This window comes from Plectropomus leopardus, chromosome 5, assembly GCF_026936395.1.
Source record: "Plectropomus leopardus strain MGB_pleo_1.0 chromosome 5, ASM2693639v1, whole genome shotgun sequence".
NCBI classification, from domain to species: Eukaryota; Metazoa; Chordata; class Actinopteri; order Perciformes; family Serranidae; genus Plectropomus; species Plectropomus leopardus.
Window position 1 is genome coordinate 29,239,628 of NC_142180.1, and position 26,423 is coordinate 29,266,050.

A 26,423-nucleotide genomic window follows, 5' to 3' on the forward strand; every position below is an offset into this window, starting at 1 on the left:
GGGCCCCTTCAGTCTGATCTGTGGACTGCAGCAGGCCAAGTCAGGCGGCCATGGCTGCCTGTGGTTGCTATAGAAACCAGAATATATGTGTGTGTGTGTGTGTGTGAGAGAGAGAGAGCAGGGCCCAGACATGCCCTACAGACTGGGCCTGGCCTGGTCTCAGGGGAGCAGACCAGACATGACCCCAGTGAGAGCCTCTTTTCATTTAGGGAGGAGAGACGACAGAGGAGGACCGGGGCTCTTCTCCGCTGCTCTGCTCCATCGTGGAGGCATACAAGAAAACATTCTGGCATAGTTACTGAGAGACAACCAGCTGTGGAAATGAGCCTTTTTTTGTGTGTGTGCCGAATGTATTTTATTTGAAGACATAAAGGTCCAGAGGCTTTTAAGTGGTCCATTCTTGCTCCTCTCGTTTGGTGGCTGCGTGGTGAGCTGCCTGACAGGGGCCAGACATGATAATGAGGGAGTGTGTGTGTTCAAAAGACGGAACGGAGGTGAATAAGACCAAATAAATGGACACATGAAAGCTTGATAGCCACACAGCGGACGTCTTTTTATCCGTCTTCAGATTGAATGTACATGAAAAAAATAATGTGGCGAAAGAGTCGCATTTTTTTAAAAGAAAGATGATAAATTAAATACCCTTTGTAAAATAAAAAAATAAAATAAAAATCATGGAATGGCAACTGTACAAATCAAACCATTTTTATTCAAAAGGAATCACAACAAATGTCAAATAAAAATCTGTCTCTGTTATGTTAGTGAAGCATTCGGTAAACATATAAAAACACAACCCCGAAAAACATCAGAATACTGATCATTTGGTTCTTCATGCTCGTATTAATGCACGTAAAAATGACAAAGCTAATTCCACAGCAGCACTTGAACTTGAAGACCTCCACCAAGTATCTCTGCAGGGTTTGTCATGATGGATTTGTTGCATGTCTTCAGGGTGAACCTCTGAACCTGTGTCTTGTCATAGAGATTCATTAGATAATTAATCACCACATAGTTTAAGGCTGGTCCTCCCCTGCTCTACACTTTCTCATCCATATCCAAATTTTGTGAAATAATATGACCCCTTGTGGACAATAAGCAGAAATGCATCAGAACCCCAAAAATTCGAAGTATATTTTGCAGAGAAAAAAACATGAATACACAAAACTAAAACACACAGAAATCCAGTGCACAAAAATACAGTTCAAAGTAAATTTACAGATATAATGAAAAAGCAAACATTCCTCAATAAGAAAACATAATTTGTGGGTTTTCATGAATATTGTTTCATTACACAGTGTGTCATATATTTTTATTTTATTTCTTGATATTACAACAACAGCAGTAAAGCTCAATAATATCTACATTATGCACGTCCTAAGTAAAGCCCTTCACAAATAATAACTTATACATTTTTTTATATTATTTAAATCAAATTTGACAAACACAAAGGGTCTTTGGCTGTTGCAGTATTTGATTGCAATGCATAGAGACAATAATTCAATTCTTTGGTCTTTAGTTGAAGTAGACTACCATAACTTTATTGATGGGGTAAAGTAAAAAATGTGAAAATAGTATGATTAGGAGGAATAGTACAACTAAAGTTTAGCCTATCCACAATTACAGGCTGGCTGGAGACATTTTTAAAATTCCCACTGAAAAAAAATATCAGCCAAGCCAAGAGAGACACTGACATCCAGAGTTAAAAGGATTAGGATTAAATTTTCGTATTTTTGTCTCAAAGCAACACCCACACATCCTTGTGCTTGTTGAAACAATTTTTGTTTTTCTGTGCTTCTATGTATACTATTATTTTGCTCTTTTTACGGTGCACTTATTCATTGTATCTTGCATTTTGTTTTTGCTGGTGCTTCTTGTTTTTGCACTATCCACCTCGCTGCTGTAACACTGCAAATTTCCCCTCTGAAGGACTAATAAAGGATAATCTTATCTATTGTCCCTGCTGTCCATACAGGCCATACTGAAGTGATTCCCTGCTTAATGTGATTTCAATGTAAACTAAGGCATGGGGGTCAAAATTTACAGTCCTCTTCCTAAAAATGCATTTTAATTCAATCTGGAGCAGTTTTTGTACAAAAGGAAATAAAACACTTTATTCTCTGCATTCTCTGATTTTTTTGCATCAATTTATAGTGTAAGTGTCTTTCATTCTGTCAAAATAAAAAGTTGTTTGCCCATTACATGTTTTTATTTGGGTGGGGACACTATGCACATGTTCTAAATATTGAGGGGGATGTGCTCACTGCAAAATCTGCAACTATGTAGTGCATGAGATTGTACTCTGCAAAGAAATTTGACCACTTGGCTCTCCACTAAATGCGATTAAACACTGAGTGGGTGAACACAAAGAAGGAACGTTACACTAAAACAACTACATTTTAGACCTCTGCAGCCCTATTAAATGAACTTTTGACTGAAGAATAATGACTATGGACTTTGGAGACTCCCTAAAAACACACCTGTGCTCTGAGTGCATGTTCTTACTTATCAGTGTTTCCCATATCGCGCCTTGAACGTCACTGGTCCTGCATGTTTTGTGTCTCCCAGCTGCAACACAGCTGACTCAAATGATCGTTATGAACACCTGAAGCTGCTTGATGACCGGCTGATCGTTAATTCTGCTGCGTTGAAGCAGGAGATCTAAAACGTGAAGGACAAGTGGTATTGGAGGAAATGCTGCTTTATATGATAACCTGTGTGCACCTGTAAGAATGAAGAACACACAGAGCAGAAATCTTGAACTATTTGGGTTTGGTGAAAATAAATAGACTGATTGGCAAAAAAAGGGAAAATTTAATTTCTAAACTTCAGAACATGAGGCAAACTAGACCAAATAATAAAAGTTTGTAGGCACTTACTTACTTACTTACTCAACTTTAGTGAAGCATCAAATGAAAAATTAAGGAATCATGTGTAATGCACCACAATATATTTATTTTATATCACTGTTTTTGTATGAAATTATGTGAATATCTGATGTTATATATTGTTTGCGATGAATTTGTTAGGTCTTGAACACTTTGGTACTGTGGAGTCACTCACTTTATTGATTGCAGCTGTGCATTGATTGCAACTTTTTTTTTAAACTTTACTTGTGTTTTTTTCTTTCTAATTTGTAGTTGCTTTTCTTGGATTTTTTTTTTAAAAACTTTGCTTGTTTTGGTGCAAACTGGTAGGGTTTTTTTAAAAACTAATTTTGTACTATAATGTGTCTTTTCTTCTTAAGTTGCTCATAGTCTTATTTTATGGCATTTTTTTTAGGTTTCAAAGGGTTAAAGGCTTTTTAACAAAGCAGTATGCCTTGGCTTTTTTTGTCTTTCTTTTTTTGGTCATAATTTATTGACAAAGCAAATTACAAGTCCAAACTCTCCCTCCCTATTTGGTCACATATTTCCTTTTATCCAAATAGCACCTATAACACTCCTCTTTTTTTCTGTGTTCAACAAATTAGACTGAATAAAACATGTTTGAAGGCAAACAAAATATTCTGTTCCTTTTTCTCTATATATGGTATATATGTTCTCAGACATGTGCATGGAAATTAATAGTCTGCCTTGTAAATCTGTTTGTGCTGGTCATTTATTGATGCCACACACTACAATGTTTTCTGTACAGACCACTCATCTGCATAGAAATGATTATTGGACCCTTTAAAGTCTTTTGAAAATCTGCAGGGACGACTTGTCACGGTTGCAGTCATGCAGCAGTACAGGGAGCAAAAATCTCAGTGTAACTTTGTAAATCGATGATCACAAAAAAATAAGTTGTGCTGTTTGAAGTTATAGTTAGGTATGAAGTCCTCTGTGGGTCTAACGTTTGGGTTACAGCAAAGATTAGGTTAATAAACAATATTTTAAGTTACATTTTTGCAAGCTTAACCAAAAATTGACCTGAAGCAAGCCGAAAAGAACGAGCATCAGGCACACAACACTGTGAGACGGGTGACATAAGGCACCGCCCCCGTGTGAAGAATCTTTTTTGAGGAGTTCCTTGGGTTTTTTAAACTTAAAGGTTATTTTTGGGGCTATTATTTGCTTTAATGGATAGTGCCGCTGGAGGAAAGGGAGGAGAGAGAGCGGATGACAAGCAGCAACAGGCCGGAAGTCGGATTTCAACCCGGGAAGCTGCCAAGGACTTGGCCATTATGGGGCATTCTTATATTTCAGTGTTATTATAAAACGATATTTTCGCTGTCTGTATGGACATGAGTAAAAATTACAGACACAAAAACTTAAATTGTACATGTGGGTGTGTGAGAATTGTTTTAAGACAGACTTAAAAAGACGTAAATTCATCCTTTAAAATGTGTTTCAAAAAAGGCCGAGGCTCCAGTGACGGGTGATATCTAACTGGTTTTCTGTGGGGAGATCATGTCAGCTATTTTTAGCTAAAGGCTAAAACATTAAAGCTTATTTAACAAGAGGGCCATAATGTGTGTAAAGGTCGACACAGAGACTCAGTGGTTTCTTCTGGCTGCTGTGATGAGTCATTTTCCATTTGTTGTTTGCTCTTCACTGTAACATTTATACCAAGACAGTGAAATATAGTTGTACAGAAAATTTTCCAAACCTACATCAAACACTGAAGACCCCTGAAGCCAGATATGTGGTCAGACTGTTTTGGAGAAATTCAGCTGGTCCCGATGTGCTGCTGTAGCTAACTTTAACAAGAACAAAACATTTCAGATTGTATTTTTGATTCACATTAGCTCCACGCAGAAAACCTATATAACCTATAACCAAACAAAAAGCAAATGTCTGTGTGCGTCTGTCTCCTCGTGGGATCAATCAAACAATACAGAGAAAGGAGAGACCAGCTCTGAGTGAGGAGACAAAGAGAGGCATTCCTCTCTGGGATGATGGGGACAAATCGACCCCATCCCGCTATCTTCTGTGTTTTATATCTGTGTGTGTGTGTGTGTGTGCGCGCGTGCATGAGAGGACTGGTTTTGATGGAAGATAGCTGATTGAATGGGAGATGGTGTTATACTGCAGCAGCCAGCTATCTCTGCCACCCATCACTTATCTCTAACTGCCTGAGCGCCTGGCCTCCTTCCTCTTCGTCTTGTGGGTAGCCGGCTTTAGGAAACTCCTTCGCCTCATTGGCCGGACGGGCTTCTGGAGGGGTTTGGCAAGCCGAGTCGGGGTTGCTCATTGGAGAGTGCTGCCTGAGGTGGTGTAGAGGAGGGGAGGTGGGAGAGGACATGTGCTCAGGAGAGCTACGCTCCAATTTGATGCTGAGGTTGAGGGAGGGCAGATGTGGAGAGGATGAGGAGCAGGACTGAGAGGGGAAGGAGCACCCTCCACTGGACATACTGAAAATAACAAGACAAAAAAATGAAATTGAACATCAGTTCTGCAGTTACATGCATCAGGACCAGCATGATGACAATTTAATGTATTTAAAATCAATAAAAAGGCAGTTTGCAAATGTGGCATATTCATCTAGATTTGTGAATTAAACAGTTGTAGCAATGCAGCTATATTCCCACAGTGTAAAAAACATTAAGTGAAATAAAACCTGTCGAGGAACAAGATGTAACCCGAGAATATACACAAATATTGTTATATTATAATATTTCATGATGAAAGTGATCTAAAACCTCAGCAGTATTTTTCCACACTCAATTACTATGTTTTTGTTTTTATGCATATAGTTTGAAAGTATTCTATTATATTATAACATATCATATTATATATTTACTTTTTTGAAAGAATTATTTTTATGTATAAACATTTATTTTTACATTTATTTATTTTTCATTTTAGTGTTATTTTCATCCTCTTTTTTGGTTTTTTTTACACTCAATTTTAACTTATGTTAAATTCTATGTTAATATTTTATTATACCTCTTTTTTATTTCATCTTATCTTATTTTTTATTTTTAATCTATTTTTTTTATTGTTTTTCCTAATACTTCTTTTGTCTTTATTTCCCCCTATCCTTTTCTATTCTTTTCATTTATTTATTCTATGTATTTATCTATTTCTCACTCATTGTGTATTTTTTTCTGTTGTTTTTATTTTATTAACATTTATTTTCTCTTTTTTCATTAAATTTTCCTTTTCTGCTGTTTGTTATTTACTTACTTCTAGTTTTATCTATTTTTTCAACTCAGTTTCTTCCAATTATATTTTGTTTTTTTTTCATAAATGTTTGTCTTTTTCTTTGTCGCTGACTATTAATCATATTGTTTTGCATATCAGTTGCTATTGCAGATGTCACTAATTTGGTCACAGTCTTCTCAAGTCGCATATGTGGTCGCCTTGAGCTGATGATTACCATTATATTGAGGTATGCATTTAAAATATGGTGATTGTTGCTGCTGTTTTGCACCTGATGAAGATCTGATTGATCAAAACGATGCACAGAAAGAGTGAATTAAAAAAACATTGCCAAAGCAAAAAAAAAAAAAAAAACAGTGTGCAGATTCAACTTTGTGTCATGACTCAATATTTTATCCTCACAGGGGTACCATATTACGGATTAATATCCTTACCCTGGGTTTATATGAGGCCCATGGGGCTCCTGAGGCGGCTGTGGAGGCTGCCAGGGGTTCATTGCTCCTCGCTGTAGACTAACAGAGTGATAAAAACCAGGCTGGCCGTACTCTGCAAAGAAACATATAAATTGAAAGATGAACAAAGAGGATGGATTATAATAAACCAAACTCTGAATTATAGGATAGATTATTTTCATTAGCAGATAATAGCTTGACACTAGGAAATACACTTGTTTGCTTTCCTGCTGACAGTTCCATGTCTGTAACATGGACTGTTTAAATATAATATATAACGTAGCCACCTTGATGTCAGTCATTGGTTTGTGGAGTGCCGTTTTGAAGCCTCAGGAAACAGCTAGCCTGGCAATAAAACTCATTAATTAATTATACGCCCAGTCCTTTTTACTAGCCCGGTGTGGCGAGACCTCAGGACTAATAAAGGCCTGTCTCAAATAGAGGCCTGATCTGGTTGCCATGCAGGTTATTTTCATGAAAGTTCTTTGGATGTATAAAACGGTTGTTGGCTACCTGCTGGAGTTAACATCAGTTGGCTGCTTAGATCACGTATACAAATATAAATATTTAATATGGACATGCTACACACAGTGTTAGCTAGTTAGTCGTTCATTTTACTGACACTATGAGCACCAAAAAAGACGGTAAACAAGAAAGATGAAAAAAAGAAAAGATTAACGGATGTGGAATCCTATTTCAAAAAAGTGAAGAAAAAATGCCCAATGAATGATATTTATAATATTAAATTATATTATATTCATTTTAAGTTTTTTTCCGGGTCACTTTTTTCCCCCCTTTTGTTTTCCAGGAGAGGAGATTACAGCACCCGGCTAAACTATACACGAATCCGGAAAAGTACCGGAAGTAAACAAGTCACCATTACTGCGGTGGCATCTCCCTCCTTCCCGCACATGTTTGAATGCAAGCTGTACTGAGAAGTGTATAATTTTCTATTCTTACCTTTACTTTCTGTGAAACATTACTTTTGAAAATGATGTCTAGGAGTTCGGGAAGAATCCGTGCAGTTCTCAGCTGCTCCAACAGTAGTGACAAACTTTAGCTTTGGAAAGAAAACTAAATGCGAAATACACACACCTTTACTTCATGAAGACTGTCTCTGTCTGAGACCGTACAGTCTACATACGATTCCCTGGGTGTGCAGGGGACCAAGATGTTCGCCAAGAGAGGGTCAAGAGTATTAACAGAAAGAACTTTGTTCCCAATAACAGCAGCACGATAGGTTTTCGTTAGCTAAGTTAACACTGTTTGCTTACTGGGGGCTAAGACATCGTGTTGGGGCTGCAGTGGTTGCACATAATAAATTAACTCAATCAACTATTTGTGGTATTATTGTGAAATATAACATAATTTGCTCTAACTAGGGCAACCTAATGACCACAAAGTAAACATCATTTGGTTGGCATCACAAACAGAACACGTGTAATGGTAGATAAAGTAATGCAACTCTTTTGATTGATTGTGCTAGCTAACATTAGCTAGTAATTTCAGGAAAGTTACATTACAGCACTTCATCACTTGATTATATGTAATATGTAAATTTTAACAATGTTAACATCACCAACCACATAAAGTACCTTTATCAGTAAGGTACTGCCTAATATCATCAATTCAACTACCCATGCTACTGTCACCATAATGTTAACGTAATAGAGTGGTGAAGGGATGACGTATTTTTGTAGGTCAGCCAAGAAGTTGGCATCACACTGTTTCCCTTGTCAAAAACCTTACAAGATTTTTAAATGGGGTTTTTCGATTTTCACCAAAAATATGCTCTGTGACGAGCACAAGTTTATGACACATTTTTTTTTAGCATGATAATCTTCAAAGATGAACACCACTTTTGTGTGTTTTGAAGCGTAAATGAAGTCGCCAGAAGCAAAAAGCTAATGTTCATTGTTGCTAAGTTCGAGTGCGGCTCTGTAAAGCTGTAAAGGCGGACAGGTGGGTTTAATGAGTTTCTGTGTCTGGTGTGATGTTGTCTAACATCCCCTACAAACACTGTAGTCCCATTTAGCCACTTATTAGCAACCGCCTTTTTTAAAAGCGAGTATAACCTTACAAGTTCAAAAATCGGGTTTATATGGACATATTTTATGTTGCAGAACAAAACATCTAAATATCTTAAGCCTGTATTAACCACAGACCTTATTTAAGGCTTTTTACTGGACTTTAAGACGAGGAAATCGGAAGTGCTAAAAGGCTAACGGACTCCGTGTTTTAGGACTCATTACTTCACCACTCTATTGTTGTTTGCTGAATCTACGGCTGTCACTGTCAGCAGTCAGTTGCCACCACGGTAATGGCGGTGCCACTAGATGGCGGAGCACAGCAATTGGTCACTGGAGTCGTTTATAAAGCGCCCGAGGGTTTTTCTGTAGGCCATCCCGGAAACTATTGTTGCTATGGTTCCCTCGTCAAAAAGCCTATAGGATTTTTCCATTTGGATTTTACATCATTGCAAAAAAATAAGCTCTGTGGTAAAAAAGCATTTATGATACCTACATGTTTTATTCAGCAAAACAATCATCGCAAATGAACACCACTTTCAGGATTTGTGAAGCCGAAATGTAATCGCCAGAAGTAAAAAGCTATTGCTAGGCTAAAATGAACCGCATACACTATGTTCGCTTCGCCACCACAACAAGGCTATAAAGCCGTGTTCGCTACGGCTTGATGTGATGACTTTCTGTAGACTAAGTTAGCCACTTTTAGCAAGTGTCTTTTTCAAGATGCATAAAAGTTTCAAAGTTTGCGAGGGGAGTATTACTATCAAATTTTATGTCGTAGAACAAAACGTGAAAGTCTCTTAAGCTTGTTTTAACCGCAGACCTTATTTCAGACTTCTAACCGAAATCCCAATCGAAAACCCACTGATATAGAGAGTAGGGAACCAGAGGAGCCGAAATGCTAACTCATTCCTGTTGTTTTAGGAAGCACCACATGGACTCTCTACTTTACAGCAGGAATACAAATGTTTACAGCCTGATACAAAAGATGATTTTGGTCTATAGCCATAACATCATGGTAGCTCCATCCATTATTTATACAGTCATGGACACAGCAATTGATATTTGTGTATGTGCTTGTAGGCAGATTTTTCTTCCTTTGGATACAGCGAGGCTAGCTGTTTCCGCCTGTTTACAGTCTTCATGCTTAGCTAAACTAACCATCTGCTTGTTGTAGCTTAATTTTTAACAGACAGATACAAGAGTTGTATCGATCTTTTCATATAACTTTCAGCAAAAATGCAGTCAGAAAGGAAAGGCGATACACAACAGACATACCAGAGGCTCCAGGAGAGGGAAGGCCGTAACCTCCCAAACTGTGACCCAGCAGCCCTGCCTTCCCCATCGCTACCATTGAGCTTCCGCTGTGCAGGCCCTGGTACAAGACACCCCTCTAATGAACAGAAAAAGAAAAATATTCAAGCCAAAAATCTCAAGTTTGTAATGATAGAGTGACATCATTGCATGCGTATAAATATCATAACTGTGAGAAGTTTGAGTCTGTAAGTGCTGATCACACTGGAAAGTAACCACTTACAGCAGAGCTGTGGTTAGCACGTGTGGCCCCTATGCCCTGATTAGAAGCATCCCCCCGCAGGTTCTCAACACCCAGGTTCAGAGGCGGAGGGCTTTTCATGTCTAGACTTCGATTCAGGTTGCCGTGAGAGAACACCGAGTAGCCGATACCTGCACAGCGAAAGAAGGAGCAGGAAGTGAAAAGAGATGTGAGCTTGTTTCACTCACAGAGGAATAATTTATTCTTTGTGATACATTCTTCACCTCTCTCTGCATCTGCTCAGAAGTGTGAAAATAAAATTATAAAACTGTACTTCTCCTTTTAGTTTGACCTTTGAATTGGTATCTGATCTTTATAGGACAAGGGGCAGCTATCGTTTACAAGCTCATGTTAATATTTTTAATGTATCCATTTTGAACTCATTGAAAACATCCCTGTAAATCATCATTAAAACAGCTTTCATACATCTAAAAACACCGTCAACGATCAGTGTCTAATGACATCATGGTGTGCCCAAATAGTTATAGATTGTAAAAGAGGCTGACATGACTGGCAGGTGTGATACATTCTGTATAGAAACCACAGAACTGGTCACAGCCGCTGTTACACTGGTGGAGGACCAGTTTCACAAAACAGACCGACTGTGTGTGTGGATTAGTGTGAACACAAATGCACATACACACACACTTCCTGTGAGTTCACAGCCAGCTGCACAGAAGGTTGAAAGCATACATGTGAATTTTTGAGGAAGCTTTTCGCAAGAAAATGGATCATCATGCCAATATATTAAATCTGAATTTAAGCAGAAAATTGTTCACTGCTCAATAAGGTAACAGTTGGAAACATTCTGGGAAACTGTGCCAATTTTTAAATGGACAACTGTGAATTGCTGTCTTTGATACCAGTATATTAAAAAAATATTTTTCCATTTAGTTGAGAGTTTTAATTTGGTGGCAGTAATCATTTTCTCATACTGAGTGTCATATTTGTTTTACATTATGTATATTTCATGTTGCAATGAAGCTGTTTTATTAGGACTGAGTCACACAGAAGTCAAATAATGGTACTGTAAATGAGTAAAAAGTACATTAAATACATCAAGGAAATTGGATAGATAAGTTCAGAATAACTTCACTTTAAAATTCATTCTTCATTCGTAACCCCTTATCCAGTTGAGGGTCATTGGATTTTTATAAATGTATGATTTTTATTTATTAACAATAATAATAATAAATAGAAATATAATTTTTACCAATTTTAAACATTTAAACGTATGTTATAAATTATATGAAAATACACATAATACATTATAATGACATGAATAGGTTGCTCTCCATCGTATGCAGGGTATTCTGTGTATCATTTGTAATTACAATGGCTCTGAAAATGTGTTAAACAGCCAGATGTGCTCACCTGAGTGTGGAGACATGAATGCAGAGTGCGTGTGTGGGGCAGCAGGACTGGCAGAGCCGGGTCTCGAGCTCAGAGTTTTAAATCCCGGAGGTCTATGCGACGCTGTGCTGGATCCGGAGGAGTTGGCAAAGCCGTTCTCACAACCTGCAGACACCAGGAACTGGGCCTCTGGTGAGAGGAGCGTTGGGGTCTGAAGAGTAAAATCCATGTTAATTACAGCTTCAGAATTAAAAGTGACAGTCTGAAAATGGGCTGCAGAGTTGGCAAGAGTGACAGCATTCAAATGAACAGTTCGAAAGATTGGATGTCTTTATTAGAAAATGGGCAAACACTTTGTGGGCACCATCAGACATGAGCAACAACTGGTGGAGATTTGCATTTTTTTGTTTCACTGTTCTCATATATGCATCGACAAGGTATGTATTTGAGTTGTTCTTCTTGTTTTGCAACGTCTTACTTGTTGAGTTTTGAATATCTGTATCCACTGTTTATGGTGGAGGGTGTTGATGTTGACAACCAAGACCAATTATGTATGTCAGTGACGCACTGGGTGGTTAGGGTGGGTGGTTTGTGTGTTCATTTTGTAATATATTTTGTGATTCATTCTATTAATTCTAGAAAAATGTCATGTTGTGTTGTGTGTTCTGTGTATTTTAATCCTTTTGAGCTGTTTTATTTCGTTAAAATAATGAGAATAAGAAGAATTCATATGAAAACAAATTAACTTTGGGTCAGCTCTGCATGTGATGTGGTGACTGTGCAATAGCAGAAGTGTGTGTGGACTGACATAGAAGCGTTGGCGAGCCACAGAGAGATCCATGCCCTCGCTCAGAGGATATTTGTCTGCAGCCACCTGCATGCTCTCCTCACTGTCGAGCTCTGAGCCATCGAGACCGAGGCCTTTCCTACGTAGAGTCTGATACAGAACAGAAAGTGCACATGGAAAAACACCCACAGTGAAAGCATGAAGGCTTAAAAAAGCAACATATGGAGTTTCTTCACCCAAAATACAACACTATAATATATGTATTTTTAATTTGTAACCTGAAATTAATGTAAATATCTCCTGCTCTGACATAATTCTGTGTTTTTGTTAATGTGTAATCTTGCTTCTCTGTCATTTCCATTAATAGCAGCTTGCACATACCTCGAGTATGTCGGTGTTGGTGCGACTCTCGTGTGGCTCGCTGTACTCGGTGTACTTGAGCAGCACTTTGTCCATGTCTGTGCTGGCGTACTGGAACAGGCGGTTGGTGCTGTTGAAGATGATGAGCGCGATCTCACAGTCACACAGCACGCTCAGCTCATACGCCTTCTTCATCAGGCCAAATTTACGCTTGGTAAAAGTCACCTAACACATACACACACAAAATGGTTGTGTCATGCTTGTGTGATGATTTAGACAGAATATATGCATCTTAAGTATTTAAATAAATCAAATGTGTGGAAATATTTTTGCCCAAACATTTCCGACAGTTCACTGAGTCAGTACGTTGGAGCTGTTTTTTTACCGACTTAGTTACCATACAGTCAGCCTAATATACAAACTTTTTGTGTTATCAGATTAATGATCATTGCTGTTTAAAAATAATACAGCTAAAGGTGAAAAAATGTTGCTTTTTTTTAATGGAAAAGCATAACACACAAATCCAAACTGATTGCTTGCAAATTCTGCCAGTGTTGACAGTCAAGTACATTTACACGACCTAAAATCACAACTTTGTCCCAGAAGGCTTTACAATCTGTGCAGCATACAACACTGTCTATCCTCACACCCTCAATTCAGATAAGGAAAAACTCCCCAAAAAACAAACCTTATCACTAAAAAACATTCAGTCCTGAAGATCAGATATGAGAAACAAATTGCCAACACTCTGAGCACAGTTTAATGCGTTTTTCTTTTTCTCTACACTGATTCCTTGTGAGCGTTTGATGTGTTTTTTTTTCATACATACTGATTTAAATATTAATAGAGCATGATGTGAGTACTTCTGTCACATCGCAGTATGGCACTGACATTACCTCAGTGTGTGGCGACTCAGAAAAATATATGTAACTTCTGCCTTTGAGTTGATGTCAACATTGCGCTGTTTATATAATCGGCCTTATCAGATTTATATCCCATCAAAATGATTTTAAAAAAAAACTTCTTGTACTGTACTGTCAAATGCATCTTCTTTTTAGACTTTAACCATATTGGCTCTGTTAGAGTGCTCAATCCATTTTCTTCTGTGTGAAAGTGCAAGAGTGCCATTACTGATCTTTGGCCCTAAAGAAATCTCACTTTTACTGTTAGATCTTTCAGATTTTCTTGCATTTACAGCAGCAGGCTTTAACTCAGAGTTCTCACAGTTGTTGCATTTACACCTATTTGGCTTCGATTTGCCCCTAATATGCAAATCAAAGAAATGAAGCATGCATGCTGCAAGTACTGTACAATGTAACAATAATCCCACTTACTGTCTCTTATCATTCAAGATATCATAATGTGATATTTGCTGCACAGTCTTAAAGTATTGAGAAATAATTTATACACATATTTGCCCTGAATGCTACCTCTTGCATGCTTCACAGTACAAAAAATGCATTTTTATATCCAAAACAGTATAACTTTGTGTGTGTCCACTGCACTGCTAGACTCAAAGCCTGGACTATGCATTATGTGACAATTTTAGGCCACATTTCAATATCTCCTGCACACACGTAGCACGAAACATGAGGTACTGATGTGTACATACTGTTTCTACTGACATGTACAGCATGTTCAAAGAGCAGGGGCATTTTGCTATGAGGAAAAGTGGGACTGATGGCCCGAACCGAAGGGGGGGCCTCCGAAAGCCTGGAATGACAATTTGGTCTTGTTTGCTTTCTTTTTTTTCTATGTAAATAGGGGCAATTCTAGAATTTGAGAAAATTGGGGCTAAGCCCATGATCTCATTAGGGGAATCCAGGGGAATCCCTCAGCGTTGTTTTCTATTTTTGTTTTTTAATGAACAAACTTTATTTTGATGCTTTTTTATGCACTCTGGTACCTTATTCACCCTTAAAAGTTAGTCTTTTACTTTCCAGAGTTGGCCTAATTATAAACTGTGAATGGAATAAGTATTTGTTACCAGTTAGTACTGAGTAAGAATATTTTACAAATGCTATCAATAAATATTTATTGACTAAAGTTAGAAAATTTATGAAATGTTTGTATTTATTTTAACAGTTGTGGAATGTAATTAAGTAATTTATTCAAGTACATGTATGAACAGAATGACAGATTCAGGAATTTGTTTTTATAATTAGGTCTGTTCTGATTTTTGATAAATATGTATTTGGCCGATATATAAAGATGCAAGGCTATTTATAAAGCATTCCAGGCTGAAGCCTCGGCCGACCAAACCTAACGACATCACTGTTTCTAAATATTATTGCGAAAAATAAATTAAAATTGGCTGAATCAATTGGTTGAAAGACTGAACTTTGTATGAAAAAATAGTGGGAGCTCTCTAAGGCCCCTCTCAACCCTTGAAGGCGCAAAATGGTTTAGTCCACCCCTGCAGTAGGATCTGTCCCTGCAAAATGCTGCTCATATCTTTCCTCGAGAAAGAGAAATTGGGGTTCCAAAATAGCTAAGGGAGAAAGGACAGTGAAAAAAGCAAACTGAAAAAAGGGTCAAAAGGTGCATGAAGAGACATGGATCAAGAGAGAAGGTGAGGGGCCCATAGGGACTGCTAATTTATAGGTACCAGAATTTGGTGCTACGTCCTTGCCAAACAGGCCTTAAAATGACCAACATACAATTATTGCTGAGGCAAGCCTCCTGTATACATGTATAAAAAGCTTATGGTTTTGATTCTTAAGATGTATAAATAAAAATATTGCCCACCTGTCTATTCCTCTGGTCCAGAATACGAGAAATTTGTATTTTCTTTCTTCCCATTTTTCTGCCGTCTGACACCTGTAAAAACAAAATACACCAGTGTTACAGCAGCAGAATACAAGTCTTTGTGTTATTTGCATTCATATTGGAGCAGTAAACATCAACAAATAAGTTACTCATCATTTTTCTTCTTTAGCTCAAGAAATATAAAAAAAGATGCGTAAAAAATGTTTCTTGAGGATCAAATTTGTGCACAGCCGCCACTGAACGGTTTATTCTCATCTAGACTATATGAATCTACAGATGTACATAAATTAAATTATCTCTTCACGCTTGTATAATTCTGGTGGGAAAATGTCAGCCGTTTGGTTTAAGTGACTCAAGTCACTCTCCCCTTGGTAAGGGCAGGGTGTTTATTTTTACCACCATGAGGCGATGCGGTCTAAAGTTAGAGCGGTCCTTGCCGGGGCCAGCAGTCCACACAGTCTGACACCCCCACAATATGGGTTACCCCCGGGCCAGCGGCTCAGTGCTCGCCTGCACCGCACAGCCCCAAGAGACAGGGTTAAAAATACAGCTGATAGTTCCTTTTAAAGGTTCAGCAGGCAATCGCTAAAAACCAAACAGTCAAAGGGAAAACGGTGTGTTTTTGAAAGATGGCTGAAGCTAAAAGCCACCCACTCCTCTCTCATGCACAGCCAGGTCAGAAAAAAAGGCAGAGATGTGGATGGATTGTAGTTGGCTTGAGAATGTCCATTTCTGAGAGTCACACCCGCAGTTTTTTTTTTTTTTTTGGGTCGAGAAAACCCCCGATCCTGTCCCTGCCCCTGACCATATAGAGCTGGACACTATAGAGAAACCATTGGATTGATGTTCTTTGCATTATCAGTGACAGCTGTGAAGTGACTTTGGTGCAAACTTTGAAAAAAAACACTTAATCAAAATGCATACATACATTTGCTCTTTTTCTGAGTTATTTCCATTTTACACTCCACCATCAGTCACTACGTTAAGTGGTGGTTTGACTCGTGACCTGACCATACAGATCTTCTCCAAACCCCAGAGCAGTTTTCACTGGTTTTCCCCCTTAATACTGGACATGTATCGGACTTCTCTATATTTAGTCCCCTGTCCCTCCTGATGGTGCCTGAGCGGATATGGCGCCTATGTTCCCACGACCCCTAAAGTGCCCGCTGTCCCTCAACGTAAGCTTGGCACACAGGCATCTGGGGCATTTCTGGAGGAATCCACCTCTTTGCCCTCATTATTACCTTATAAAGTCCTGTGATATCCACTGGGCTGAACACACTGCAGAGACAAGACACACCTCAACAGTGACAGCTGCAGATAAACCCGTCACTGATGTGTCTCGACGGTAAAAACAAGGCACACTGAGCTGCGCTTAGGACCACAAAAGCAAGTATTGGTCTGTGTAGCAAACAGCTCCAGCCACAACACAGAAACTGAACTCACATCACGTTGATCTCTCAAAAGTGAGACTATTTATCCTCGCATCAAGATTAATGACGTTAATGGTGAGAAGAGAGGGAAGTGGGACATGTGTTCTAAACAGGGCAGAAAGATCTTTATCTAAGGGGTTTTACACAGAGTTCCTCTCCTCACAGATACGAGCAAAACGACTATCACTGCCCTGTAAAACACACGACTGGAAGTGTAAATATAGCTGCCAAATGGCGTGGAGTTTGCTACAGAACTCTGTGGTTTAGTAGGTTTGTTGAAGACCTAAAGGCCAAGACAGGCAGGAAAAGTCTTGCACATCAGCTAATTTTGGATGTTTTCCCGCACGACAACTGCCATTTGAGGTCTGTGAATGCACACCTATGTGACCTTTGATGTCTGAGGTCAACCCCTGAACATGTAATTGCTGAGAAAATGTGAAAATTCAATTAAACAGTAGATATTTATTTATGTATTATTATTATTATTATTTTTTTACCTCTCTACTGGTGCCAAACCTGCTATAATAAGACAGAATTGCTTTGTGTCCTGCAATAATTGCACGTATGCACACTTGCCCCTGGGGCTCAGGCTTCTACAGGGAAAGACGGCACCTTTGTGAGACACCTTCCCAGAGGCAATGCAATGGAAAACACTGACACACACAGCAGCAGCACACCGTAGCTCTGCTCTCTGACATACCCCGGGAGCATCTGAGTAATCACCGGGGACCTCGCTGAGACAACAGTGCACATTCACAGAAAACTTGTGCATCAACAGACAAGATCATTTAAATTGGTTTTATCGGTTCAAATGACTGCACTGCACTGGTGGTTTTCTCACAGCAGTGAACTGTATGCATGAATAAGAAGGGAAATAAGTAGGGCATTTTGTAGCGTATTGGGGGTTCTGCTTCAATGATTTTCCTTCCATGAGTCATTTAGAGCACGATGGCTTGATAATGTTTCAAAAACATGCTAAACACGTGTATGCGTATCAGCCAAAGAAGCTGATGATTTGGGGTGGCAAATAACATTCCTGTAACAGCCAATCCCACAAGATCATTTGTAGAGTTTGGACAGGGCTAAAATAAATGCCAGATTAATCAAAGCATGAAGTTAGAGTTTAAAAAAAACTGCAAGAATGATCAGTTTTGTTAACTTTCTAAGCATGTTTCTGCACCAATGTTTTGCTGCTGTTGTAAAATATAAGTTTTTTATACATGTTTTGCTTATAAAATCAAAAGAGAAGCTGTATGATTGCTGCACTACATTGATATACTGAGCAGTACTGCAGACGTGTGGATGACACCTAACTGAGTTGTTTGGTTTTGCTGTTTAAGTCATTTTCATCACACCTGTTAGTCACAACCAAGTCTCGTGACAAGCTGGTAAAATGTGAAACCAGGCCCAAAACTGTAACCAAATTTTGCATGAACCAATACATAATTCTCACTAACTCAAATGAAAAAAAGGTGATTGCCAAAGTTTGTGGCAAACCAAAACTGAAACACTTTTTAACAAGAGAACCCCCCCTTTTTCTTGGTGTTCAAAGCTGAAAAAAATGTTACTTTTATATCAGGAAAAATAAATGTGTGAATCTCCATGTGTGGCGTCTTAGGGGTCAGACAGTTCATGTGCTCACAGGGGCCTTTGCAAAGTCATGGTGAGGAAATATTTGTCTAATTTTAACAGGAGATAATTGAATTGCCTTGATATAGCCCGAATAGAGTACATGCAAGTGAGAGCAAGAACATTTGATCTTTACACGAACAGGGAAATGAAAGTTTTTCAGGATTTTCTAAAGTTGTTTCAAACTGAAGGTGACAAACACCTTAATGACAACTCAGATTTAAATTTGAATGATCATGCTCCCCCAAAATACAGCTTGTCAATGCACATTTCAAACTGAGAGGGCAACAGGTTGAAGGGATGAGAAAGATGCAGCAGTCATGAGACGTGTCTGCATAACTATATCCAAATTATTCATTTTGCATGGCAACATATTGGACGCTAAAAATAAAAAGTGTAAAAATACAAAGCTTAAAAAAAATGGTTGCAGTTAATTAGGCCCTGATAAATTGCTGACGTCATTCAAAATAGACCGTTTAAGAATAGCCTGTCTGTCCCCGAGTTGCCAAGCATCCCTGTCCAATATAGCCTCATCTATAGGCTGCTTTCAATGACACGGCAACAGGTAGTTTACTCACAGCTGCGTCATGAACATGTCAACACAGGAAGCAGTAACAACACATAATAAAAAAAACTAAAGCTTCAGAAACATCTGATCTCACCTGCTCGCGTGCTCCTTCTCTCTTTGAGTTTCACCCGCCGGCGCGAGACCAAACAAACAGGAAAAGTCGCAAGTACGATGATAGGAAAACACACACTGATGTCTTGATGAAGTGTTGTGTTCTGGCGCGGCGCTAATGCAGAGATATTCACCTGGTGCACAAGTAGCGGATGGTTGAGGAGCGCTGCTTTCCAACAGCTGGCTGCTGCAGCCCGCCTCCCTCTGTCATCGTACACCGCCTCCTCCGCCGCGCCATTGGACACAGTCCTCCGCCTCCCATCCGCCTTCAGACGCACCAGACACTCAAGGCTGTCAGCGAGTTCACAGCAGAAGTAACACCAGGATGCACACTCTTGTGTTTTCTTATGTGTAAGGCGATTAAATACAAGGCAAGGCAAGGCAAGTTTATTTGTATAGCACGTTTCAGCAACAAGGCAATTCAAGGTGCTTCACACAGAACATTGAAATACAACAACAGGGGGAGAGGAAACACATTTAAAACATTATAAAAGAAGCATGTAAAAGGTGATTAAAAAAAAGCAAGTGGGAAAACAACAGATAAAACCCAAAAATATAAAAACACATATATTGAAATAAGAGTTGCAGTGCAGAGTTTCGAAGTAAAATATAAAATTTAAAAAGTAAAAAGCCTTTTAGTCAAAGGCAGCGGTGATCAGGTGAGTCTTTAACCTGTTCACCGCTGCTTTAACCACCCATTATACTGAGCAGATATCAACTATATGGTAAGATTGAGTCCCCGAAAGCCCCTTTAACCCTTTAAAATCTACAAAGATTGCTTTGATTTCTTTCAAAAACATCCAATCAGCAACTTGGCAGAAAGTGTACTACAGCTTGCAAGAAAAGGGAACTAGAGAATTATCTAAAAATGAGCTAATCTTTTTCTCTCTGCCTCTCTCTCTCTCTATCTTCAATAATTGCAAAATTATCAACAAAAAAACCTGGAGGAAAATGACAAGAAGTTATATTTTGAATTATGTGATTATATATTTAAAATTAGATAACAGATAATGATATATATTAATTTTATTTCGGTATATTACTTTTCTTTTAATCTGGTACTTTTTTCCAGGTTATTTCCTGCTCCTTATTTTTTTCTTTTTTGTGCTTGTTTTTTTTTTTTTAATTCATTGATTTATTTTTTTAATTTTTACTAATATTTTGCTAATATTGCCTGCTTTCCATGTTCAATATTTCTTGGCCTTCCATAGGGTGCCCAGCCAATTCTCATTACGAAGTTGTCAAATACTACCACTTCTGCAGTGCTTTCACTAAGATCCCAAAGCCAAAAGCCACCTATTGTGTCTGCATGATACACCACGGCACGGCATCAGATGAGAACGCAACCAGACTGAAAACCACTAACAAAAACAAATGACAACAACAATGACAGAGAAATGCAAATGTAGGCTAATAAAATTAATATATAATGATAGAATCCAAAATGTATGCAGTTATAACTTCAAAGTTAAAAGTTAATGTTGTTCAGTAACAGTAACAGAGGGGTTAACCTCTGTCTCAGTTGAGTTGAGCGATTTGTTTTATTTCCATGGTACAGTTATATGAGAAAGAGGGTCAAAGTTCAGGGTGCAGTATTATGAAGAAGTAGTATGTCCTGATTGTGTGCATACTGCATGCAACAGTGCATACTCTGCAAGGGCAGCCATAGTACCTACTAAAAGTAAAAAGAAAAAAGTATGCGATTTGGAAGGCACCTAGAGTTCAACATTGCAGCTGGCACCATCTTGGTTTCCTGGAGCAAGAAGTGGCCATATTTGGATGAGATGTGGGTGTGTCTGACTGAGAAGCCAAGGACACTATTGGCAAAAAGCCTGTCACTCAAAGTGGCCTTCCCTTAAATATGCGTAACTTTAAACTTTAATGAATTGTAAAGGGGTGAGTTATATAGAAAAACTCGCCCCTGTACAGCTGTCATGGAGACGGAAATTCACCACAAAGACCAAAACTGTTTTTTTTGGTTTTTTTGTACCAGACTGTAACATGTTTTAGAGGTCCAAACTTGGCTCCGAATATGACCAAATCCAAAAACACCCCCGTGTGCACCTCACGTCTGTGGGGCTGCTGCGACTGGATTTGCTTCATTTATTAATTTCATCTGATAATTATTATTAATGTTTGTTTATTAATTGTCTCCTGGTCTGGCTCCCGGGCACAGCAAGTTGAGTGTCCCTGGTTTATATAGGCATTAAGAGAAAAAAAATGTAAATGTGCAATGAAAACATAACTGGCTGGTAATGTTATGACTGAAGATTAAACCATTATTCATATAATGAGCATCATCTAAAGCAAACATGGGAGAAGTTTGCCTTGGCAGAAGTCCCTCTCTGGCAGAACGCCCACTATAGGCAAACATCTCCCAGCAGCACTTAAAGTGCTTCCTTGGACCCTTTTCGGATCCACATTTTGGAAACCAACACTTCTCAGACTGGCAGCATTGTTGATTTCCTAATAAAACTTTGACACATTTTAATTAAAATCAGCCCATAGCAATGATTAGGGATTGTGGTGAGACTCAAATACTCGTGTGGTACAATTTCTTCTTTGGTATTATCAACACATGTTGTGTTAAAAACCATATCTAATTCAAGAGGAACATAAACAGGCAGAGGTGGTGATGACTGAAAAATGTATCAGTTCAGACGTCATGGTGTTTAATTTAATGAGTGGTTTCTGTAGATAAAAAAGGCCATGAGCCAAGGAGACATGATCACTGGTTAACAAACATTTCGTAAGGTATTTATAGTATGACCCCTAAACAGCGATACATAGTCTGTATGGCAGCATAGTAACAACACTAAACTAACTGTTGCATCTAATTTCTTAAAGCACCAATGTCTGAGCCATTTTGATATTGGTTTACATCAAGTGCTGTTCAATAATGGATCACTGGATCAATACTTCATAGTTGTCATCATACTTACTTTGAAACCAACCCGAGTGCCTTTATTATTGTTATTTTTTTAATATGGGAAGGAAGCAAAAAGAAACACAACAAGAAATTTGAAAAAAAGCAAGACAATACAATTATATATACATACATATATATATATACATGCATATATATATATATATATATATATATATATATATTTCTTTTTTTAAATGACCTGAAAATAAATTTTTAAAAAAGAAGAAAAGAAAATAAAGAAACAAGTAAATGACCTCAAGAAAATGTTTAAAAAATAAAAGAATTTTTTATTCAACATAATTTTAAACATCAAACAATCATAAAAAACAGAAATATATTTTTCTGGACATTTTCCGATTTTTTTATCATATCTAATAATCTTCTCATGTTTGACACAGGTTTGGTTCTAGCCTCGACCCTTTGCTACATGTCACCCCCTCCCTCTCTCCCACTTTCACACTTAAATCTCTCCTGTCCATTAAAAGGCAATAAAAGCCCCAAAAATAATCTTTAAAAAGGAAAACATAGAAATCAAACCAATTTTCTCAGGTTCCAGAGGTTTAAAAGCTTGTGAAAGGATTCTGAATGCAGCATAACAAAGCTGATGTTGATCAATCACTTCATAAAAAAAAAGTCACATTAGAGTGGCCTTATGTGTGAACAGACACAGTCTTTAAACCAAAGGAGGAAGGCTCAGGTATTGGCAGACATTCACTCTGCTGAAGTGCCCTTTGGTAAATTCACCAAATCCCTTCAGATTAATTAGATGTCAAACATCTATATGATTGGTCTTTTAGTATCATCAGTAGATAATCAGGTCACAGTTCTCGCTCCCCTAAATCATGGTTAAATTTGCTGTTTTGATTAGATCAGTCCAAATGCTTGCGCTTTAACTTGGTTATTAGACTGAAGCCTAACAAAGGCTGTGAACTGAAACTATATAATTGTAATTTAGTCCACCTCTGTGCATGCAGCCCTGAGGGTCTGACAAAATTACAGAAACATCTAACAATAGGCTTTAAATGTTCAAACAAAACTACAAGTTACAGCCCCAGAGTCCAATCAGCAACTCTGATAACTTTAAAATATATAGAAATATGAAGTGGCCATTAGCTCATCGGGCTGAACGAGCACCCAGTGTACAAAGGCTATGTCCCTGCTGCAGCGGCCACAGGTTCAGTAGTGTGTGTTTGGTTGTGTGCAGGTGCATACACATATGTATGCACGCATATTATGTTTAATATATATGCATGTATGTGTACTGTACGGGTAGATTGGTGGAATGCATATATGTGTGTGTGTGTGTGTGTGTGTGTGTGTGTGTGTGTTTGTATGTATGTGAGTCTGTGTGTGTAAATATGTAAGTGTATGTATATATGTTAATTGATTAGGTGAGAAGGGGTAGGAAATTACAAGTTTATACTTCCTCCTACTCCTTTTCGAACATGTAAGATGCAATTTCTTGTTGCTTATTTGAATTTATTCATTGAGTATAGGTTCATCATCATTTTTGTTTATATTTTCTGTCTGTTTTACATGTTTGAAATATCTATCTATCTATCTACACATGTCATCCTCCACGTAAGCTGACGTATCGACAAAAGCCAAAAAATCCCCCTAAAAATATAAATAAATAGATAAAAACATTAACATAAGCGTCATAGGGGTTGAGGTGTATTTGTGGCAAGGCTGCTGTATTAGACTGAATCATATTGAAAAGTTATTACCACTACTATGTTCACCTGCTGTGCATAACAACTATTAAAAAAACCCTCACAAATTAACCATGAATACACCTGCTATATACAATATTTCTGTGTTTTCTCTGCGTATCACTGATGAAAGTAAACAGTGTGACAGACAGAAAAAAAGGAGGAATAAAATGCTCAAAAGCAAAGACACTAATGGAAAACAGACATGCTGTCAGCTTGATAGATATATATAGAAGTAATAACTGAATCACTGCATGTGCTGCATTATTAACTATTTTTGGGAGGTGACACAATGTACTCCTAAAAATAATAGAGCGACAAATTTATTAGCACGGATCATCTGTAGAAGTGTGGACAACAACTCTGTTTCTCTGTCCCACATACACACACACAAACACATCAACGCATAGACATATATACATACGTGCAAACACACACTCAGAGATCCCCAAGAGGTAACTCAAATTGTGCATCTGATGCAATAGTTAGCAACATCCCTGCAGACTGCCACAGCCTTTCCCTCCAGGATTCATCTGCGTGGGCTCAATCAGTCCAACAGAGAATATTGCCAACCCCCATCTGTAAATACAGCGAGTTAATCACCTGCAACTAAGGGGAAATTACACTCTATCTTTCCTTAGCTTGCTGTTTACGCAAGTCTTCATACATTTCTTCTAAATGCAGTGTCAAGCCACAGACTGCAGGCCCAAATCACAACCATAGTTATTAAATATTACTAATAAGGCAAGAGAGGTGAAGTAGAGAGAGAGAGAGAGAGAGAGATAAAGGTGCCTTCGAGAACTTTCCGTATCAAGTCCATTTTTTTTTCATTTTCCTGAAACTTCTCACTTCTGCTTTCGACAAGATCAGCCGTGGCCCTTTTAGAGCATGTGGTGAGGCTGTCGAATTCAGAAATAGCCTCCATGGTCAGTATACATGTGCGAGAGCAATTGTTCACATTGTGTACCTTTATAGCTGCAGTCTTATCTACATCTCAACAGAATAAGGGCTACACCTTTACTACAACACCCCCCCTCCACCTCCACCAACCCCCCAACCTCTAACAGAACAATAAGTCCTCTGTAACACAAGCCACAGACTTTAGGTACGTTAAGGTGTTTGCGGTCCAGCATATGAAGTTAATATTAAATACTAATGATACGAATTAAGGCAGATTCTGGACATGCAATTTATTTTACTCCATGTTAGTACTATGCACACAGAGGCAAAGGTGAATATTATTTGTAGTAAAGTCTGGGTGCAATGAAAAAAAGTGCATCCCTGCTTAAGTGTACATGTTTCCACAACAACTAGTGGTGTTTGGGGCACTGGTACATATAAAAGTTAATATTAATTATATAAATTCAGGCAAATAGGTGACATGTCATTTATTTTATTACATGTTTGTAATCTGCACATATAGGTAAAGGTATAGGTGAGTGTTGTTTATTGTAAAATAAGTGCATGAGGTTAATATTAAATACTAATTATATGAAATAAGGCAGATTCTGGACATGCATTTTATTTTACTGGTTGCAGTTTGCACATAAAAGTAGAGGTATAGGTAAATGTTTAATATAAATCTGAATTAATTTTATTTTAAAATACTAATTACATGGAATAACAGATACAGAACATGCAACTTGTTTGCAACATGCACATAGAAGTTATGGTTTAGGTGGGTGTTGTTTATTGTAAAGTAAGTGCATGAGGTTAATATTAAATACTAATTATATGAAATAAGGCAGATTCTGGACATGCATCTTATTTTACTAGTTGCAATTTGCACATAAAAGTAGAGGTATAGGTGAATGTTTAATATAAATCTGAATTAATTTTATTTAAAGATACTAATTATATGAAATAACAGATACAGAACATGCAACTTATTTCATTACATGTTTGCAACATGCACATAGAAGTTATGGTTTAGGTGAGTGTTGTTTATTGTAAAATAAATGAATGAAGTTAATATTAAACATTGATTATGTCAAATGAAGAAGATACTGGACATGCAACTTATTTTTTTGCATTGTTGTAATGCACATATAGAAGCTAAGGGGAGTGTTGTTTTAGTGTAAAATTAGTGGGTGCAATGAAAAAAGTGCATCCCTGCTAAAGTGCGCATGTTTCTACAGTGACTAGTGGTGTTTCCGGTCCTGCAATGGTACACATAAAGGTAATAGAAATGATATGGATTGAGGCAGACACTGGAAAAGCAACTGATTTTATTACATGGTTGCAATATGCACATAAAAGTAAAGGAACAGGTGAGCGTTGTTTATTGTAAAATAAGTGGATTTTGTTCATATTAAATACAAATTATTTGATAAAAAGGCTGATATTTAGCATGCAACTTATTCTTTTATATGGTTGCAATATGCACATAAAAGCAAACTTGAGTGTAGTTTATTGTAAAAATCAGTGGGTGCAATGAAAAAAAAGTGCATCCCTGCTCAAGTGTGCATGTTTCCACAGCAACTAGTGAAAAGTTAATTAGATTCAGAGAGTCTCAGGAGCTGGATGAAGAATAAAAGGGCCATTCTACAATGAAGAGGGGTTAGTTAAGGTGGCCGCTGCTGCTTCAAATTCCTTAAAAGTTGGCTGTAATGCACACCTACTATGGTCTCTTGCACAGGAGCAACATTTAGATTT

General features: G+C 37.9%; 1 protein-coding gene across 1 annotated transcript; it reads right to left on the reverse strand.

Moving 5' to 3' along the window:
- Positions 1-689: 689 nt before the first annotated feature.
- On the reverse strand, positions 690-19,248 carry mef2b (myocyte enhancer factor 2b). The gene is made up of 9 exons (XM_042516854.2): positions 19,111-19,248; positions 15,366-15,437; positions 12,639-12,842; positions 12,279-12,407; positions 11,492-11,681; positions 10,100-10,248; positions 9,841-9,955; positions 6,518-6,629; positions 690-5,332 (listed from the first exon to the last, which is right to left on the reverse strand). Exons 2-9 carry the CDS (start codon positions 15,417-15,419, stop codon positions 5,020-5,022), a joined length of 1,266 nt encoding a protein of 421 aa, XP_042372788.2. The 5' UTR covers positions 15,420-15,437; positions 19,111-19,248; the 3' UTR covers positions 690-5,019.
- Between the last annotated feature and the right edge of the window lie 7,175 nt (positions 19,249-26,423).

Excerpts from the sequence above, each read along its gene's own strand:
- mef2b (XM_042516854.2), bottom strand. The coding sequence starts at position 15,419 with ATGGGAAGAAAGAAAATACAAATTTCTCGTATTCTGGACCAGAGGAAT. Across the intron at positions 12,408-12,638 it reads CCAACACCGACATACTCGAG|ACTCTACGTAGGAAAGGCCT; the intron begins GTATGTGCAAGC and ends GTTCTGTATCAG. Across the intron at positions 11,682-12,278 it reads TGGCTCGCCAACGCTTCTAT|ACCCCAACGCTCCTCTCACC; the intron begins GTCAGTCCACAC and ends TTTACTCTTCAG.